The 20,545-nt window shown below is 39.4% G+C and overlaps 1 protein-coding gene across 9 annotated transcripts in view; it reads right to left on the bottom strand.

The window, feature by feature from the left end:
- TNRC6C (trinucleotide repeat containing adaptor 6C) overlaps nucleotides 1-20,545 on the bottom strand; it is a 108,853-nt gene that overhangs the window by 5,301 nt on the left and 83,007 nt on the right. For 4 of the 9 annotated variants that reach the window (XM_087750469.1, XM_087750464.1, XM_087750462.1 and 1 more), the window contains 11 exons: nucleotides 14,932-15,105; nucleotides 13,541-13,687; nucleotides 12,945-13,067; nucleotides 11,509-11,592; nucleotides 10,954-11,185; nucleotides 9,049-9,216; nucleotides 7,723-7,914; nucleotides 7,432-7,575; nucleotides 4,519-4,635; nucleotides 1,925-2,119; nucleotides 465-535 (listed from right to left, as the gene is read on the bottom strand). In XM_087750469.1, coding sequence (XP_087606595.1) covers nucleotides 465-535; nucleotides 1,925-2,119; nucleotides 4,519-4,635; nucleotides 7,432-7,575; nucleotides 7,723-7,914; nucleotides 9,049-9,216; nucleotides 10,954-11,185; nucleotides 11,509-11,592; nucleotides 12,945-13,067; nucleotides 13,541-13,687; nucleotides 14,932-15,105 — 1,647 coding nt within the window. The remainder of the gene's footprint in view (nucleotides 1-464; nucleotides 536-1,924; nucleotides 2,120-4,518; nucleotides 4,636-7,431; nucleotides 7,576-7,722; nucleotides 7,915-9,048; nucleotides 9,217-10,953; nucleotides 11,186-11,508; nucleotides 11,593-12,944; nucleotides 13,068-13,540; nucleotides 13,688-14,931; nucleotides 15,106-20,545) is intronic. The other 5 variants (XM_087750463.1, XM_087750466.1, XM_087750465.1 and 2 more) reach the window with 3 other exon arrangements.

Genomic DNA, 20,545 nt, shown 5'->3' with positions numbered 1-20,545 from the left:
TAGGTGATACAAATTAATTAATTAATTAATACTAAATTTTCCCCAAGATTAATTTGGATGTCTACATTCAAGGCTTTGTGACTTATGTTCTTCCTTGTGAATGACACTACGTGGAGGACTAGAGGATTTGACCGACTTAGAAGAACCAAAAAACCAAACCCATAGGAAAAGCAGATTTTACCCCTCTCTGATTCTGCTTTGTAACATCATTCACCTCCAAATTTGCACATACATAAATGGTGCACGCTGAATGACTAATTACAGTCTTAAAAGTTCATACTTCATTTGACAGCACTTTGAAAAGTTAACTAGTTCCCTGTAGAAGACAGACACTTGTAATAAATGCAGAATAATTATCTTTCCTTCAAATGAACCAAATGACCAAGGTTGATAAATGTTCTTCTTATCATCTCTTAAATGTGACAATTCTCTTTTCCTAGCTAGTTATGTACAATTCTCTTTACCTGGGGTGTGAGGTTTCGAAGAACCAGCCAGCTGCTTGTTCTCCCTGAGCTGTCAGTACTCCATGCAGAACCTACAATACAAATTCCACAACAAAACATTTCATCATGATGTGGAGAGCATATTACAAGAAGAAAACTTATCTGGAAGCACAACATACTAGCAAGTGTCATTGCTACTGAAAACAAATCCTATGGCAGTTTCCTCACATCTTGATTTATTGTCTTCTTCGGAATGAAAGGCTGCTGAATGAAAATCTGCTTTTGTTACACTTAAAAGATCTGTGGCGTTTCTCACATTCCCACAATAACTATTAGAATAACTATTAGTGGATGCAGGTATGACACTGCAACAAACTGCATCTTCAGGTTACGTTAGAATTAATCTGGAAGACACATTTTAAAAGCCATTCAGATGTCCAAGTTCAGATTGCTGCTTGCTATTAAAGATTTTTATAGCACTGCAGCATTCTGCTATCTTGTCAATGATAGTTAATGTATACGACTTATTCAAACCAGATATTTCTGCACTGACAATGTTCTGATTAAAGATACAAGGACGTAACCAACAAAACCTGCCTTTCCAACGTCAGCCTGGTGTTTTACAATGAGAAACTGTACAAGCTTGATATTTATGAGTGGCATTTGAGAAACCACAGTACTTCTGTAGGCACATGCGTGACCACAGTCAGGCTCCAGAGAGGATCCTGGCACCAGCAATATCTGCCCACCAGGTGGGGTTTTGGTGAAGAAAACTGATACAAAATAAATGGCAAGAAGAGGGAAGAACATTTAATTCCCAACTTAGTGAAAGCAGGTTAATAAAATAGTCAGTTTTATAAAATAGGTGTAATACTTTTGAAGCTGACAATACTTCACAAACAAACATGAGATCTAAATATATATGAGATATATGATATATTTATATAGCCACATCCATGGTTTCTCATATTTGTATTTAAGCAAAACAACAACATCTAAAACAAAAGAGTCTGCATGAAAAAATTAAGACATTCCCTGTGGGCCCTTCAGGTCCTGAACGCTTCACATCCATGCTCCAAAAATGTGTTCCATATTAAATTCCATGGGCTGATTCACTCATCTTGAAGCCTTGTAGGCAGTCATAGATCATACCACAAAACAAAAAGCACATTTAAAAGACATTTTTAGAAATTAAGAAAATGGAAAAAAATCCTAGTTGGATTTAAATAATTTGGTAATTTCTATGTAAAATTACTAATACAACCACATGAAAGATGACAGCTTCATTTACAACTTATCCTAACTAAAATAAACAGACATGAGCTTCATCCTCCAGACAGACACACTCTACTTGCATTAAGCCTCAGGCTTCTAGAGCCTAATACACAGCTATGGGGTGTCTCACTGTTGTAACACTGGACAAAAGCAAACAATTATAAAAAAGTCACTGTGGTGTTATAAAACACAGAAGTCAAGAGTACCAGAGGAGTAAGAGCTGGTCCAGCCCAGGGGACTGGCACCCCACGTAGATGATGGCTTGGTGTTTGTTAAGCCTGGAGGCGGTCTCGTAGGAGCAGTAGTGTTTCTGGGTACCTTCCATAGTTCATGGGACAGAGAGGCTTGTGTGTGAGAGATTGGGCCAGAGGACCACGTAGACTTGATGTCTGACAGTTTACCTGCAATAAAAAAAAATACATTTGTGTATTTTTAGTTAGCAACAACTGCTAAACCAAGTAGGATGGGTAATCATCAAGCTTCTGCATTTACTGTATTCTTCAGACTTTTCAGGAGAGAAAAGAATAGCATTCTGTACCATCCAGTGATATAAATCCTATGTCCTCTGAACCTACTTACACCAGTTTTATGTTTTCAAATAATTTTGTATTTAAAGATTCTCACAACACCTGCTACGTGTAACCTGCTACATGTTCCCTTTTTAAAATCCCCTACTATTTTGCTTTCTTGTAAAAGACGATACACGAAAAAAAGACCAGAAAATAGACTTAAGTATTTGAAATCCAATTTCATCAAAATTATAATGAAACACTTCAAGATTGTCTCTCTCAAAGGTTTAATAGAACTTAACCACTTTTTCTTACACAAATCATTTTATCTAATAAAAAGTAACCAGCATATCCATATGTTCTTTTGATATATTATTAAAATTCCAAAGATCAAAGACCAACAAAAACTGTATTTCTGAATTTTCAAAGTAACAGATACTCTTTTTTCCAAGTGTCTTTGAGAAAAATGAAGTCTTCAGAAGGTAAGACCATATCACAACCTGTCACTCTTTGTAACTTTTTACTGCTCGGTTTTTTATTTTCCTAATCAGTTTTTAAATTATCTTACTACTGTTCCTGCCAAACCAGAGTCTCAAAATAATACAAAACCCGAGAATAACAAATACAGTTTAGCATTCAGTGCCAGACAAAATTGATTCAAATTACGGATATCAAAACAAAACCCTCTGTTCACCTCTACACTTACGCATCCCTGCCTTTCTTCCTTGTACCAACGTACGTTGTGAAATTAGAGTCCCATTTCCTTGTCACAGCGCAGCCCCACCGTTACTCACATTAGTGGCACGTGTTTGACTGGAATGGGCTGAAATGGTCGCATCGCTGCACCTTCTGCCAGAGCAAATGATGTTGTGATTATGCTGCCTTAATGCTTTAATGCTGATTGCAGACAGTAAGAAAATAGTTGGTCTGACAAAGTCCAAGATGCAAAAATCTTGCGCATTTTTTTAAAACCAGATTTGAACTGGCAGATTAAACTTATACTGAATCAGTGCTTTGCATCAGGCAGCCACTGAGGTTTTTTTATTAGTCCTAAAGCTAAATTTACCAGTCACCAAATCACAGCCTCAGTTATATACACACACACTCCCCAAGTTGCCTCTATTTATCTACATCATTTAACTCAATGATTTTATACTGAATCGTAACAATTTAAGTGAAAGGGCAACCACTCCCTCATCTTCTTGCAAACTGTAATGACAAAAATAATTTGACAATGATGATGAAGACATTAACAAGGGTAAAATGGTGGGGGGAAAGGGAGAAAGCCCGGGTTTTAGAACTCAGAGCAGTTCAGTCTGCGATGTAGCACATGATACATGCACATTACCGCAGATTAGATGTTGTTATGTCACTACTTCTCATGGGGCTAACACAAACATTAGACAACACTGCAAAAAAATAAAACGCAAATAAAGCAGAAATGCATCGCAGATCAAAGAAAAGCAAGCCATTCCTTTCTCTTCCTTTCACTGGAGTAAAATATTTCAAACGAACCCTTTTTGGTTTGCATTCTGCTGTGTGACCTGCAGGCTGCACCTTCCCTTATTCAAAGAAGTGGAGGGTTTTCATTGATTAGATATGAAAATGCTAATACAATCCATACAACATCCCCAATACATTTTTATAATGGGACAAACCGGATATTTAGGTAGCTAGTTCGCAAGCAAAGTTTCCATGATTTGCAGAGAGAGATGCTCCAGAATTTACAGCTCATTAAAAAGAATGGGATAATTATTTAGACCATGTACAAGCTCAGCCATATAGGGAAGCATCAGGCTTTGGACTGACTATTAAAAGACACGTAAGAGCCCCAAACCCAACCCCTCCAGAGCCATGCAGAGTGCCTCCTTGAGGTACTACTAAACTTTTTCCTGAGCTGAAGATGGTTCACTTTTAACAGTGAGTTTATTAACAAAAAATTCATATCAGCTCTTACTGGAAGGGTCTACCAGGGGTGTTTCTACTGACATCCTAGACAATATTCCTCCTCAAAGTTGCAATGGAAATAGTCATTAGAGATCTCGATGCCAATGCAGAGCGACAGCATGTGGCACCAAGTGGAATAAACACATTTTTCCTTAGCACAATTTCCAGGCACACCATCCAACGCTCACCACTCAAGAGCTGCCAAGAGAGCTGCCTACCTAGCTGAGTACTAAAAAATATGCTTCTGTCTATAGTAGCACTATTGTAATAACTGGGAAAGCACTTCCTAGGGCCTTTTCTTAGAATGCAGAAGGATGCGAAAGTAGAAAGGCCATTTTTCGTACCTGCAATGCTAGGTGCGGATGCAATGCTGCTGAAAGAGCTACTGTAGCCGGAGGCACTAAGCGGCCAGGCACTCGATGAAGGCAGCGTGGCATTCTGAGATGATGTTGGGGATGACCCTGCAGAACCAGCAGAGAAGCAACTAAGAAAGATGGGCATAATGATGTTCGGTGTGACATAAGCAAATCTATTATGTGCAAATACAAACCATGCAAGGCATTTTCCTTAATCAGCCTGGTCTCTGAAGTCTAGGAGTGAAATGTTATAGAAAGCAGGACAAGGTGAAGCAGAAGTCTTTAGTAGAAAAGAAAAGAAAGCTGGCACAGTAGCAAATGCACTAGCGCCTGTGCAGAAGATAAATTCTGCATTTCCTTTAAGATATGTGACTCTCAAAAAATCAGCGGTAAACTGTTTAGTCTCGAGGAACAGGCTTCGTTTATAAAGGTGCTCTGACGGCTGACTTAAGCAATGGCAACTGTAGATGAGCATAGATGTATATGATAAGCTAACCTCTTACCATAGGTGATTTGTCCTAAATTACTCGAGGTAAGCACTTCTCCTACATCCTAATGCCCACAAACATCTTTAGATTTTTGCAGACTTTCAGTAAAGCAAGGATATATTTTAGCAATCTCTTCTCAAACTGATAACATTAAATGAAATAGCCTGAAACCATCTTGGTAAATCACTTACAATCTGAGGAGCTATCTAAGCATACATACAATTTCCTTACTGGCAGCAAATGAAAGAAACTGAACATAAAATAAAATATCTTCATTATAAAGACCACAGGAGCTGCAAGTATTCTCTCTAGCCACCAACAAAAATTAAGTGCGTATCTTTGGTGACTTACCATTCCTGGCATACACAGATGGACTGTGATAGTGAAACATCTTTAACTGACTAATAAAAATAGGTGAGTTCTTTAGAAAAGAGCGCTGTACTGAGGTAGAAGGGAGGAAGTAAAAGGACAATCCCATCCCTCACAGCTCAATAAAAAACACAGGCTGTATTTTCAACTGGAACAGCAACAAACCAAACTTTACCTTATCCAGACTCACTGCGCTCCAAAGGACACCAATACAGACATCGGTCTCAAGCAAAGTAACTCTATATCAAGGACTTCTCTGGAAATAACCTATTCCCCAGGCAGGAGTGAGGGCATTAGATCAGATTCAAAGGCCCATATGCCCACAGAGCTGAAACCGTTCCTGATTCCATGTAGCTAAGACTTTCAGCTCGTAGTAGCTGACCCTGCAAAGCTTCATTAGCAAACAGGGTAAACCAAAAATCAACCCAAAAGCTTAGGTTTTGTCTGTTTCTAAGCGTACAGTGCGAGGATGGTATACACCACAGTCTAGCCCTCTAAATGGAGATCAGCTCTGTTAATGCAGTGTGCTTCAAGCTGCAGTATTCAAAGACGGCCTCTTCCTGGCAGCATGTCATGGAAGCCCCAATCTCATATGGCGGGGTACTGACAATAACAGATAATTTTACCCAGGAGCAAACACCTAGGTTATACGAGCATAAAGAAGTAGATACAGCAACTACATTTTTTAATTAAAATTATATTATTAACAAGCTAAAAAGGTAATGAGGAAAAGAAGCATACATGGACCCCAACAGTCACTGCTTTTCAGAAGGTTTTGGCTCTTGTGGGCCTGTTTACTTCTGCAAACATCGTCTATACTGACCCTCTCCAAGTAGCACAATGATTTCTTCATTCCACAGGCAGATTATACACCAACAGAGATAACGTATACTTTCCTTCTATAAAGAAGGAAGGTAGTTATCATCTAACGTACATGTACAGCTCTGTAGGGCTAGGCTTTTGGCCTAAAGGGAGTATTTCTTGGGTGCACCGTATCTGAACTGTGACTGAACGATGCCTTTCTACTTTTCCTTTTATAAATTCAAACCACCCAGGTTGCCTGCCCCTCGAAGTACATCTGGGTCATTAAAAGTTAATTCGACATTACTCATGCACACAAATACTGCGTGATTCAGCTTAAATAAAGATTGCTTTCTGGTAAGAGACAACTAAAATCATTCAAGGCAATGAAAACCCCTGCCTCCTTTCCCTCATGTTTCACATCCCTTCGCCGGAGTTAACAAGCCCAGAGCTGGAAACCCGTTTCAAGGATAGTTTTGATTTACAATCTACGCAGGTATCACAGATACAACCGCTAGAACAAAAATCTACATTTTTAATCCTGACAGGTCCTTCTGGACAACCTGCTTATACTATTCCTGTGTGTATTGGAGTGCTCTAAGAGCGCAGATAACTCGCCTATTTTGGCACGCTGATCACAATTAAACGAAGCCACCCTTCGCTTGATCCACTTCCAGTACATCTAGTTAACAAGCACTGCCAAGAGAAAAGGAATGGAAAAGGCACTGGGAAATACTAGTTTACTAGTCAATTCCCTATTTTTTCTTTTCTTTGATGGCTTTGGGGATAAAACAGCTCTAATTTATTTTGCTGACTGGTCTTCTAACAAAGCTACAATTAATTAGTGTGGCAGAAGCCTACTACCTCAGCAACAACTGCGGAACTTCTGTATTGTGTCTTCTGAGTATTGCGCGAAGTGTATGTAAGAGGTTGATCAGTACGGAGAGTGAAATATTGTTCAAAGTGTTACAGGTTACAAAAACCTCCAGTGACCACAGAAGTTCATATTACATCTCACAGCCTTTTCCAACACAAAAATATTTACATTCCCATGGAAAACCAGAAACAACTTAGTCCCATATTTAAATCAAGTACTTCTGGATTTTCAGCGAAAGTTCAGAGCGGAAACATTATTAGATCAGGATGACATGCTAAAATATAATACATCCATAATATATGAAGTTAACTTTTTTGGCAAGACAAAGAAAGTGTACACAGATGTGAAAGTAATTTGTGTGTTTACCTCCACTCTTGAGAAGATAGCGATTAACATCCTGTATCGTGGTGTTTATGGTAGGCCCAGTTGGAACACTTCCAGGAGTAACATCGGGGTCATTTTCAGGATCAATATTCTGCAGTCCTTTCCATGGCACTCCTGGATGAAACTCTGTTTCAAATATAATAAAAAGAAGGGTATATAAAGTCATAATTATCCAAAGTTCCTGTGTATCAGAAGGCATGAAGATTCAATAAATAAAACCAACCGTACGTTTTAAGGACTTCAGTTTAACACCAATGCTTTGTATTTTGTTACCTGGTGGCCAGTTTATGCTGGAGCCATTGGAAATTTTATCACTATCGGTTTTGGCACGTGACCAGCTGTGAGGAACAGCTACGGGTGGACTGGCGGGCGATTCACTGTTTTGAATCAGATCATACCGGCCGTAAGAGTCATCAATGGAGGACTTTCCCGGAGGGCCAATACTTAAACCTCCAGGTATAGCACCTGTAATGAATGAAATGGAAAGGCTTTGTTTAGGAGTGGGACTAATTTGGGGTATGGGATTTCATTGGTCCCTATATTTTGTTATTATTTTCTTTTTTTCTTTCTGTATTACAAAGATAAAAAAGAAAATTAAAATATGAAGACAGTAAGCAAGGCTTAACAACCTCTGAAGCCTTACTAGCAATTACAGGTGTGAGATACACCGCTGGTACAATCTAGACATTCAAGTTAAAGAAATGCACATTACATTACTGCCAAAAAGAGACTAAGTAATTCAAATCATTACACTGATGGTAAATAGGAATTTGCTGAGACAGCATACTAAGGAATATCACTGTAAGCAAGCCCTCTTCTCATCCTCCCCCAGGTATTCCTTGCTGAGAGGATGGATGATTTCAAACGGCCATTCTCATGTTCCTACAAACTACCAAACAACAGTTTGGCATAAAAGCAAACAGCTACTTGCAGAATAAAAAACTATTGTAAAAGAAATAATTCATGCTGCTCATAATAAAATCCAGGATAAAATAAATTCAACAGAGCACCATGCTCTAACAGAATAAACTTGGTACAGGAAACAGGAATAAACGACTCGGGATACTGGAGGCGTTAGGGATAAAGGTGTTCAAACAGATTAGCAATCACTTCTGGAAAAACATGAAGTTTGTGCTCCTGACTCCCAGGGTGGGTAATTATGTAATCCATCGTGCCTTTGTACAGGACTGGCTGTGAAAGGTTGATGATACTGGAAAAAGCGTGGGAGAAAGCCAAAGTAAGGTTTTTTTGGATTGAAGGTATGCAGATCTGGAGTAAGGGGAAGCTTGTGGGGCTTGTTTTGCCAACACTAATGGCTTGTTTTACTTGAACTTACTTACTTCTGAGCCACAAAATTCAGTAAACGAAAAAAAAAAACATTCCTACATTGCATGTAGGAAGTGATAGCTGCAAGAATTTCAATACATTGCTGAATGTGACTGCAGAAGTCATCTTAAAAATGTCACGGTCTCAAAGGGCGCTCTGTACCAACCATTTACGAGCACCTACCGAAAACAGTAACATGAGAAAAAAATTACAATTGCAATATGACTCCAGTCTCAAAAAGCCAGACTGACAGAGAGACTAAATGCGACATACCGTGCTTGCTGGAGTTCTGGTCAAGCGAAGAAGCAGCACTAGACAGATTATCCATTGAGTTGGGGTGAGTCCACTGAGGAAGGCGAGACTGGGACTGAGAAGTGTCCTTCACTGACAAACCACCAGTAATGTCCATGTTATTTACATTCATGTTCGGGTTCAGTCCAGCTAAGGGGAAACAGGTCATTAGATATCCGTAATATACTGGAGGATTAAAAGATGTGTTTAAAAATCCAGCTAAAGAAATCATTAAACATTGATTTTCAGACATCTGTATGTATGTGTAGTAATTTCCTAGGCACATTTTCAACCTGCTGCCAAGAACTTTTGCTTTTATGGGAACACCAATATAACTCCCATGAATTCAGAAAATGTTAAAACTTTGCTAAAAGGAAAAAAGAAAAAAGATGTAGGGTAATATTTTAAAGCTGTCTGTATTTCTACTTGCTGCCTCTTCACTTTTCTCAGAAAAGGCAATCTGGAAGAATGCACTAAGAATGCACTGGCATGCTACGTTTGAACCAGTGAAGAGTTTGCAGCATTCCACTGCAAAGCCGAAATATTCCTAATGTCTCAGCAGCACACCCCCATGATGCCTGCCATTTTATTTTGCTAACAACATTTTAAAAATCCCAAACAAAGCAACTAATTAAAAGGTCATACAAACAGCTGCTATTCATCAGAGCAGGTATTGTACTATTTGGGCATACATTTTGTATACACAGAACAAAATCACTCAGACTGTATTTAAGCAAGAATTTTGACATGCTTCTGTGACAGGTATCTGGGTCCCTTTTGATATATAATCCTGAATGTTAGCAGATCACAGGAAGCTGAGATATGATAAGAACCTCTTAGGCCTTTAATTCAGAAATTCTTTTGCTTTCTGGTGCTCCCTGCTATAACAGCTCACCATAGCAGTCAAAATTACCTTCTTAACTGCTGCATGGTAGATAAAGCTTGGCAATTCTATTGTACACAGCATAAAGAGAGCCACAAAGAGATTAAATTAATTCCTTTATGTCATAAATCAAGTCTGTAGCATACATCAAACAATCAGAGAAAACAGGTCTGAAAGGTTGTTCTGTTCACCCTGTCTCAAGGCCGAATTGATTATTTTGATATTAATCATATTTGACAGATCTACGTCTAACCTACCACAGAATGACTAGTTAAGAAGAGTTCAGAAACTTCCCAGATAATTTATTCCAGCACTTTACTTTGCTTAAAGCAAATAAGTGATCCTTAATGCTTAACTACATCTCCTTTTATGCAACAAAAGTTTATTACCTCTTCATTAGCCACATGCAGGAAAACTTCTGTAAAGCTATCTTTGACATTTTTGAAGATTCCTGCATGTCTCAAGTCTTCTCTTTAGACTAAAGTGAGCAGATGATTTCATTTTCTCCTTGGCAGTCATGTTTTTGAAGCATCTAATCAGCTGCACAACATTCTTTCTGCATTCCTTCAAACTGATCTGTATCTTTCTTGAAATACATTGACCAAAATTGATGCCTTACCAGTGCTGATTAGAGTGGAAAGATGACTTTGCATGACTTCCAGATGGTATTTGTTTATCAATATGACATTTGTGTATTTTACAACATGATGCTGTTATATATATTTAGTTGATAAATAGCAACATACATAGATAGTTAATTAAGCAAATCTTGTGTTCCGATATTTGTAGGCAGAGCACAGGTGAGCAAATACAGCCCACTTGAACAGCTACCAGACACACAGTACCATGGGTTTGTTTAGGCATTTCGACATTATTTAATAAACACATCTTTCCTATTTCTGTATTTATTATACTGTAGATTGCAAAATATTTAGATGCTGAAATAATGAAATATACTCGCTCTGTCTTTTTCACGTGGAACTGCTTTAGTGAAGGGCACTCACCAAGAGGGTAAGGAGCAAAGGTGTTCGGTGAAGACTGTTGCTCTTTGGTCTGCAGGTCAGGTAGGCCGGGAGCCTGGGGATGGGGTGAAAAGCTATCCATGGCTGATTTGCCTGCAGAGGGGTGCAAAGATAGATGCGGAGGGGGAGGCTGCTGCTTCATAAGCAGGGCCTGGGCCAGCTGGCGCTGGTGCTGCTGGATCTGCTGCTGCATGTTATTGATTGTACGTGCAACCTGGCAAGAAAAAGAATCAATAAATGCTCAATTGAACAAAAAGACACTAGATTTCTTGTGCCTTTCTCTACAGTGAAATAACACAATAGATCTCTTTACAAATGAAAATTGACTGTATTAAGGGTTGAAGAGCCTTCCTCCGATAACTGAATGCTGTGAAATAGCTTTGTTTCTCTAGCACTCTTTCCTTTTCAATACTCAAGCCATGCACTATATTATTGTTTCTAAGGATGCTTTAGCTGCTTTGGTATAATGTAGTACAAGCTCTTTAAGCTATTGAAACCAAACTCTAACGGTGAGATTGAACCGGCAGGCAAACCTACTTGCTGCTCCTGTTGTCTCATGGGTCCGGAAACATTACGCTGAGCCTGTAACATCTGCTGCTGGATTTGTAAACGTTGGTACGCCTACCAGACAGAAAGGAGAGGTCAGAGATCTCAACATGTACAGTAAGCTGAACAAGCCTGCTTGAACTGCTCTGGTACATTATAAAACAGAAAAGACAGAAACATTGGAGTTTTCTGAAAAGAGTCAATGAAGCAAAAGTAACAATCTCGTTACAAATGTATTTCATAATACAGTTGTTTAAGCCCAGTGTTCATTGGTTTTTTTTTTTTAAAACAAACACGTCAATAAAAAAACCTGATGAGTAAGTTTGTGAGCAATAAGTGGTCATTAAAGATAGGAACCTATTTTTTTTCTGAAAAAATTGTAACACAAAGCAAAAATTCAAATAGATGTTTATAATATTATACAAACAGGATAAATACCAATAGTTATTTTTGTTTTGGCCATTTTGAGTTCTGACAACACTTTGTCTTTAATCAGTTGTGCTGCTTTATTTCAGAAAAATTCCACAATTTTAATGTGGTTAACTGGGCGGCAAATTTTTTTTCCCAAGGTGTTTCTCTGAAACATGTGAATTTAAAATCCAAAGGAGTTCTGTACAGATATTTTTCAAGTAGCTGGGTACTGTTCAATTATTACCATGGCATGAGAGCAGTGCTGTGCTCCTCAAAACTAGGAAACATAACCAGAAATGAATAATAGTATCAAACACTGTTACTAAGAAAAGAGTTTGACTAGCACATTGAGATCAGCAACTAATCTACCTTGTCATCCTCAATTTTATGTTTAACCCTAGCAAATACTGACTTACTGTTAGCAGTATCTCTTTTTAAAATATTCTTAAAATCCAATTAGATATTTTCATACACGCACACATATATATGTGAAATTTGCAAATAGAGCAAAAGTACACAACTTTTCAAAAACAAGTAGTTCTTATCACATGGTGTATTTAATATACATTCCATTAATTACAGGACATTTACCCTATGTTTTATTATTTAGTGAGGCAACTGAAGGAAGCTCTCCAGCTAACTCGGGTGACCAGCACTGCTGAGATTTCTCTCATCATGCTGTGCCATAAACCTCCCAGTTGGTCCATCAGTGGCATACGTTGGCACGTAATACACAGATAGCGCTGTTTGAGAATACACTGTTACTCATACCAGTACGAAGACAACTGACTTTTTAGTTCCATTGATCAGCTGTAAAGGATAATTATTCCACAAACGACTATTTATAAAGCCCAAGGCAAAACCCATGATTTTGTTTCTTTAAAAAGAAACTCTACCAAAGAAATCAGCATCTGATTGTTTTAAAGATCTGTCATGTCCATTTAAAAATTTAGTTAGCCATTCTCTTATGGCTTCAGTTCTGATTTAGCGCTTATTTGCCACGTCTTTTAACTTACCAGCTGCAGCTGATAGAGCTGGTTCAACATCGTCATATGCTGAGGATTATTAATTGGCGAGGTTAACTGTGCAGGGCTGAGACCAATGTTTTTTGCTGCAAACTGCAAAAGCTGTGCTTGAACCTAAGAAAGAGCAGCATATCAAACACTGTACATTTTACTTTTAACACTGGCGACTCTGTAAGCCCTTACTAAGTGTCACAAGACATTAGCTGGAAGATATTACTATTCCCAGAAGTAGTACCACAAAGTATCAAAAAATTAACAAGAGGATCTAATACAAATCTTAATAACCATACTCAAATGTCCATTTATAGAAAAAGAGCTGAGAACAAACTCCTCAGCTCTCTAGAAGCACTGCTTTTTGCAAAAAGGAACACAAGAACGTGCCCACACAGATAACATACAGAATACACGAGCGACACCACCTTACCCATGTAACGTGCTTACTCGCTAGTAAATAAATCAACACAGATGCAGCCCGGCAACAGTAGCTGCAAAGCCTCAGGAGCATGACAGAATGCATATGGAGAGGAGAGTGCACACGGAAGAGTTCCAGGGAAAAGGAACGCTCATGAGTGCAAGTGTCGTCTCACCTGAGGGGATAGAAACTGAGGCACTTGAGCACGAAGACTAGGCTGGGATGAATTAAGAGGTTGCACTGGCGGTTGCTGCGGCTGTTGCATGGTCCTGGCTTGTGCTGCTCCGCTATTGCCAAACATACCCAGATTGCCACTCGGTATCTACAGCAGGACAAGACAGACATTGGCATTTAAAGACATCACTCAACATGTAACCTGGAAGTTACGTATCTGTGCAGTCTCTATCCTCAGTGATTATGATAGGCACAGATAAAGAACCTCATACATACAGACTGTATTGACATTAGGTTTAGAATCAGGCATGGCAAAGATCGCCATGTACCCAACAACATCCCAGACCTCGAAAACCTTGTACAGATATCTGAACATAAGGTAGCTGAAGTTGAAAATCGCTTTTATAAGGATGCATAACCCCAGAGGGGCACAAAATGAAAAATGAAAAGTACTTGCCAAAAATGTATTTGTGCAGCAAGGGACAGGAGAACGGAGTCTTTAAACTAACAGCATCCCAATCCTTAAATTACCTGGGCAGTTTTTATACTTAGTCATTTTACAAAGCTACTGATAGTGGACAAGCTATTAGGGCAGTCTCCACTTCTGAAAGATATGCTTAATGGGCTGTAAGTGCTGAACAAGTATTGCCTTTAGAAAAGTAACTTGAAAAGAATATATGTAATAAAAGCCGCCATAGAATGATACGTAGAGGTCTTCTGTGTTCTTATGGCAAAAATAACCTTTTCATAATCAACAGCAGTTTATGACCTCTCAGTCTCATGGTGTTTATGAATCTTGCCCTCCATCTCCTTTCCCTTTCTCTTCTTTCCTTTCCCTTTCAGCATGTTCTACCCAAGGGCCAAAACATCCCTTTTGCCACGATGCTCTATTTGACCAGAGGTGCTAGAAGCACACTTTCTTTCTTACCACCTGTCAAAGCTACGAGCTGTCTTGACACTTACAGCAGGAATAAGAAAGCCCCCATCACTTCTCACCCATCTCATCACTGAATAATTATGCCAGCCAGGAAAGACGAATTAGAGCAATGTCTCTGCCTGAGAGTCTGACAATTAGCAACGCCTCAAAAAAGAAACCTCACATCAATCAAGGCAGAGCTATACCAGGGTTCAGTGGTATAAATCCATAATACTACAGTCTCTTCTCAATGGAGGCATGTAATTAGCAGACTAATTACAACTAAGCAGTTGTTTTATGTCCTATAATGTGAAACGTTTACACAGCAGGTAGCTTCTCCACTGGTATTTCACGCGAACGAAGACATTGCACGCACTTTCAGTTTAAACCACTGTTTTCCCTGGGGAAGTGACAGCCACTAGCAGTGAGTCCGAGAGCGCTGAAATTCAACTTGGGGTGTCCCCCAACAGCCTTACCTGTCTAGAAGAATTCAAGTTTTGCATGCCCAGCCCTGAGGCAATCCCGCCCAGGGTCTGATTAGGGAGTGCACTGTTTGAAAGGGGGAGCTTCAGGCTTGGTGAAGGCAAAAATGGTGAAGTAGTGGGCTCTTCCACTAGGCCGCCATCCTGATTGGAGAAAGAAAGGGTGAGCTGTGTGCGGTGCCCAGGAGCAGACAGCGCACAAAACAGTGTCCCATGGAAATATAAAGGGCATGGATGAATAAAAATATTTTTAAAAAAAAGGTATGAATAACAGGGAATGAAAAGTATGGAGTGAAGGGAGAAGAAAGAGAGAAATAGGGTTAAGATACTGTTTTTCTTTACTTTGTCGCACTTAAATCACAAATGCACAATCACCCTCACCCACATCTCCAGAAGGAAAGGAACCCATCGCAGGGATATCATGCGGCCATCTCCTCCTCCCCCCTTAGATTTTTCTCCTCTCTTCTCCACCTGATTGAAAGGTGGAAAGGGAAGAGACACAGCACATTGCAGGGAAGTCTTTTGTTCATTTGGCAAACTCCCAGCAGCGGAGCACAGCCATACGACACGCCACTTTTGCTAGCCCAGAACTTGGGAAAGGCCAGATCAGCTTATTTGACACCAGTCTGCATTTGGTTCCACATCATAGCTCTGCTCTTAAAAAAGCATTTTTGCATTGATCCCCTTTCCTAACTGAGACACATGAGCTTCTTTTAATATTCACACAGCACTGAGTTATTATTATCCACTATGAAACCTTACACTCTTACGCACCCAATGAACACAAAAATACTTAAGAACAATAACGATAATGTTGTCTGTGTAGCCTTCCTAGGAAATCGATTAAGACACTGCCTGGATGTCCCCCAGGAGGAGGCAGATTTTAGCAAGACATAAGGAGCCCCCTCTGATAACCGGGCTGTAAGGAACCACAGCTGAACATGGATACAATGCACAGAAGGGCAGCCGCCGTGGGGGGGCAAACAGCAAGTCAGAAAATAAAATAAATCATATAATGCCCAATCAAACAGGTAGATATCTAGCTAGTATTACAGTGGGGTACCGAGTTCTATCTCAAACTGTGCTTTGATGTCTGGGAAGCCTGCAGCAAGCATGATCAAATAACACTGTGTAGAAAGCAGAGCTCCAAAAACAGGCAGAGTGAAAAATCCTTAATTTGCAATGTGCCGGGCTGGTGTTTTTCAGGCAATATATTCATTGCAAGGAAAGGCTTTTAAATAGGTGAGGAGCTAGGTTATTTCAACCGATAAATTCAATGCCCCGGAAGATCATGAGATACAGATAAACCTGCTTTGTTAAACAAGCAGCCCAGTCTGCTAACAAGATACCCAAACAAATGACCTAACGCAGCAAGCACGCTCAGTAAATTTTATGTTCTAAGTTAATCCTGAAACATGCATTTTCAACAGCTCTCCTTTGATGCAAAGAAAAAGTTTCTTTACTATCAGGCAAAGTGACACTTGACATGCTATCTGACTATCCTGAGGGGGACACTGACATTTTCTAATGATATCCCCAAGGCCTTTCAGCTCAAGATATTTTACATTCTACTGGACATCAGTCACACTCCACAAACAACTGCAGCTTGCATGACAGTAACAGGTTCAAGGATTTCTCCTTAGATCACAGACATATGTTTACAATTCTACCCTTCCCCCTTTAAAGTGAAAATAATTTCAAGCTTCGTGCGTGCTCTCTCCTTCAGATGCCATTGTTTCCTATCTGAACAGACCTATTGACCATGAAAGATCAATGCAATCCCTCCCTACCCCCCAAATTTATTCAAGTCTTGTCTCATGGATGCTATTTTTTCTCATTTTGGAAATAGGCAGTGCCAGGGACGGTGGAGGCTCCGGCATCTGATTTCCAGAACAGGCGGGCTCTTGCTGCAAGGCCACCTTCACAAGCGTGTTTCTTGGCTGAACTGCAGCAAATGTCTTTTGTAGCAAGTTTATAATACATTGTTCACATTCACTTTGTTCTATTTTTTTTAATTTGAACTTATCGTAACGTGCCAACTGTGCTGCACAAATCTGTGCTCTGTAAGTGGAACTGAAATCAATTCATTCAACATAAAGCATTTTAGTCGGTCAACACGAAGTACTCCTCAGTCATTCTTAACCTAAACTAGGCAATAACTTTACTGCTGAAAATGGTTTGTGACCCATTATTTTTCAGGGTCCTTTATGTAATAATTGTTTCCTGAAGAATAATCTTTTCTACCTAATCTTTCCTCTTCAGTGCTTTTCTTACAAATTTATGGTACATTTCTCCCTCAGAGAGGGAGATTAGACAAATCCCCTATATCTGAATCACCAAAATCATGCTCAATCCAGCCCTGCATTTAACTTTTTTGAAGGGACTTGACACAACTGTAAAATCCTACCGGTAGCAGTATTTCTTTCTACAGTTATCCAACACACAGCACCACACTGGCGCTCAACAATACATTACTTCTAGGACTTTGGAAAGTCTCCTACAATAGTCTCATGTACCAAATATGACAGTATGCGAGCGGCATTACTCAAAGACTTTTAAGCAAAAACTCAAAGACAATTTAGCAGAGGATTCCTGAATATTTTGGCAGTCACCTGCCAGCAACTGCCACTTCATGAATCAAAATGTCCCAACAGACAGATGAGAGACTGACAAACGTGCCAGAGGTCTTTATACAAAGTCAGCTACCGAAGTAGTTAGTAGAAAATACACATTAATAGCTTCTTAAAACAGAAAAAAAAAATTTCCAAAAGGGGAAGTTAAACTAATAAAATCTCACATCAAAATAAGTTCTCTTCAAATCTGACAGGAGTTAGGTACAGGCAAAAGAAACTTGCAATAAATGCAATACTACAAGAAGTACTCATCATTGGTATTTTTAATTTTGAAAACACCGGAATATGAAAGAAGTTTCAAAATTTGGAAGTCAAAAAAAACCCCCTAAACAAAAACAAAAACCAAAAAAAGCCCGATCACTGGATCACAGGAAGCCGAGATGGAGGAAAGAAGAATTATTTCAAAGTCAACCTTAGAATTCTAGTGATCATCATCTGATTGCAAGACCTACAGAACAGTTTCTGCATAGTGATAAAATAGCCCATTCACATTAACCCAAAGACAAAAAGCAATCACATTCACCAGAGACAACTGGGATCAGAATGTGAAGGATGAGGTTGACAAAAACCCAAACAACACTATATTCAAACTAGGAAAAAGTCTAGTCAGAATATTTTTGGAGGAACATGATTACAGCCAACAGGCATCAAGACCTGTAGACCTGGATTTCTCAACAGCAGAGAAGAGGAGCTGATCAATGAATAAGACAGTAGTGAAAAGGAGACTTAATTTGTAAGCCCAGAATTTCACAGTCGCCTATATGCTCAAGAATTTGGGAGAAACTTTGGAAGCAGCATTAGGGAAAAGGAAGACAGGATTCTCTGCTGGCAGTATGGGAGAAAGCATAAAGAAAAACAAAGACAGAGGAGAACAGGAGGGAAAACGAGCCTACAGTGGAACGACCAGAAGCCTCGCAGAAGGCAAGCTTGAGCCAATGCCAAAGCAGGCTGACGTTACTTCTCTTCAGGGAGCTGACCTGACTTTTGATCACATACGTCTAATACAACGGTCCAGAGTTCAACGCTTGCAATCTGATTGCGCTAAAAAATTAAGCGATGTCTCTGTATGGTTCAAGATTTTCAGTTACGGGGTGGTCAGCGCAGATCAGCAAACCACCACATTTTTCTTCTGAGCTTAGAACACTCGATAGGTGCAATGAGAATAACACCAAACCTGAGTCCCAGCACTCAGGAGTGGTACCCAAGTCAAATCCCTACACTTTAAGAAAAGATCCTTTGAAGCACTCTGGGCTTATTTCTGATATCTTTCTGGATGCTTCCAAGAAAAATCTCATATACTTTTCTTATAAATTTGATGGCTCCAGAAGACATCAGGTAACATCTTCAAGCACACTTGATACCTAAGTACAGCATGCTCACCACCAAGTATAAGATAATGTGCTTGAGACCACGTATCACGGTACTGCTAGGCTGCACCTTTAATTCCTCAAAGCCATTGGATTTTCTCCCTTCTCATTTTATGGTGCTACAGGGCAAGATAACATCCTGAAAAACAATACAATCAACAAAGCACCAGGTGCCAAAGATTGACTCAGTGTGACATAGAAGAAAGAGTATCTGCAGCAAGTGTTAAGGAACAAGTGAAAGCAAACATTCAAAGGTATGCTTAGTTGCACAGACCATTACTAATCCAGAGAGAACAGGGAGTTCAATGGTCCAGAAGCAAATGTCAGGGCTGGAAATTCTCTCTCCTCAAATGCATAAGGTTAAAAAAAAAGAGTAAGTGCTGGCTTTACCTGTCAGAGAAAATGCAGGAGAAAAATCATGGAGACTCAACTCAGGTGAGCTGAGAGGCTGAGGAGAATCAGCTGAGAAAGAGTGGTAGCAGTGAGCACACTAACCCAGCTTACAATTTCATGAAGAGGAACCTCGCATAACTTACTGAAGACTCAGCAAAGCCAAGCAAAAGGATAATGGCTTGGTAAGACAGTAAGTAAAATAAGGAACATCGGCTGGAGTGCTTTGGGCAGCTGTACGGAGAGCTCGTTCACCAACCAAGGACGACCTGAGCAGGAATCAAGACAGCTCCAGGCTCCTGCTCTGAAATAGTACCTCAAAGGGCAAAAAGGGTTTGGAGAAGGGGAGGTGCTCTAGTAGCATGAGCTGTAAATCTGGAAAGAATCTCTTGGGAAAAAATATCTATTCTTAGAGCAGAAACTACATTTGTTTAATTCACTTAGGAAGTTGCTCAACACTCCGGTAGCTAACAAATACAGTTTAGGATTATTTCCTTTGTTATAGTAAAGTCACTGTGACAGATTATGCCTAGACTGACAGATTTTACTTGCTATATGAATATTAATGATTTTAGTACTCCCTTCTCAATAGCTGTGTTTAACATATGTTTCCATAATTGTGCATCGTGCTGCACATAATGCACCTCTCTCTCTGGCAATAATTTTACTGCTCAATTTTATTGTTACCCTAGAAAAGAAAAGGTTAACTGGCATGCATGCATGCATTAATTTTGTGACCTTCATCAGGAGAGAGATCTTGCAATTAACATATTCCTTAAAGTTTGCCATAAACAAATAGCTTTGCCATAGTTAAGGATGAACTTTACATGGCAGGAAGAGAAAAAGAAGGAAGCAGAGCCAGGCTGAGCCTTACACTGCAGGAAATACACCATCGGTTTAGTCTGGCTTAGGGAACAACAACATAATGGACACCACAGCATTCTCATCTAAGTAGGGAGCTCAGAAAGAACAAATGTTATTATTCCCCCAAAAACAGATAAGCAGTTTTCTAATATATAATCTTTGGAAGAAACTGCCATGACACTAGATTACACAGCACTGTGGCAGCATTTGAACTATCACAAAAACTTTTGGTGTCTAAGGACCCTCTAAAGCAAATTTTATATAGATGCTAATTTTTCCTTGTTAATATAAGTAACCCATAATTACGTAAGATGCATTTGTGTTTAATCAGATTACGTTGTTTACAATTTGCAT

The sequence above is a fragment of the Nipponia nippon genome, unplaced genomic scaffold (genome assembly GCF_047370975.1).
Source record: "Nipponia nippon isolate SJK-2023a ecotype South Korea unplaced genomic scaffold, ASM4737097v1 scaffold_14, whole genome shotgun sequence".
NCBI classification, from domain to species: Eukaryota; Metazoa; Chordata; class Aves; order Pelecaniformes; family Threskiornithidae; genus Nipponia; species Nipponia nippon.
This window is presented reverse-complemented; position numbering and strand designations above follow the sequence as displayed.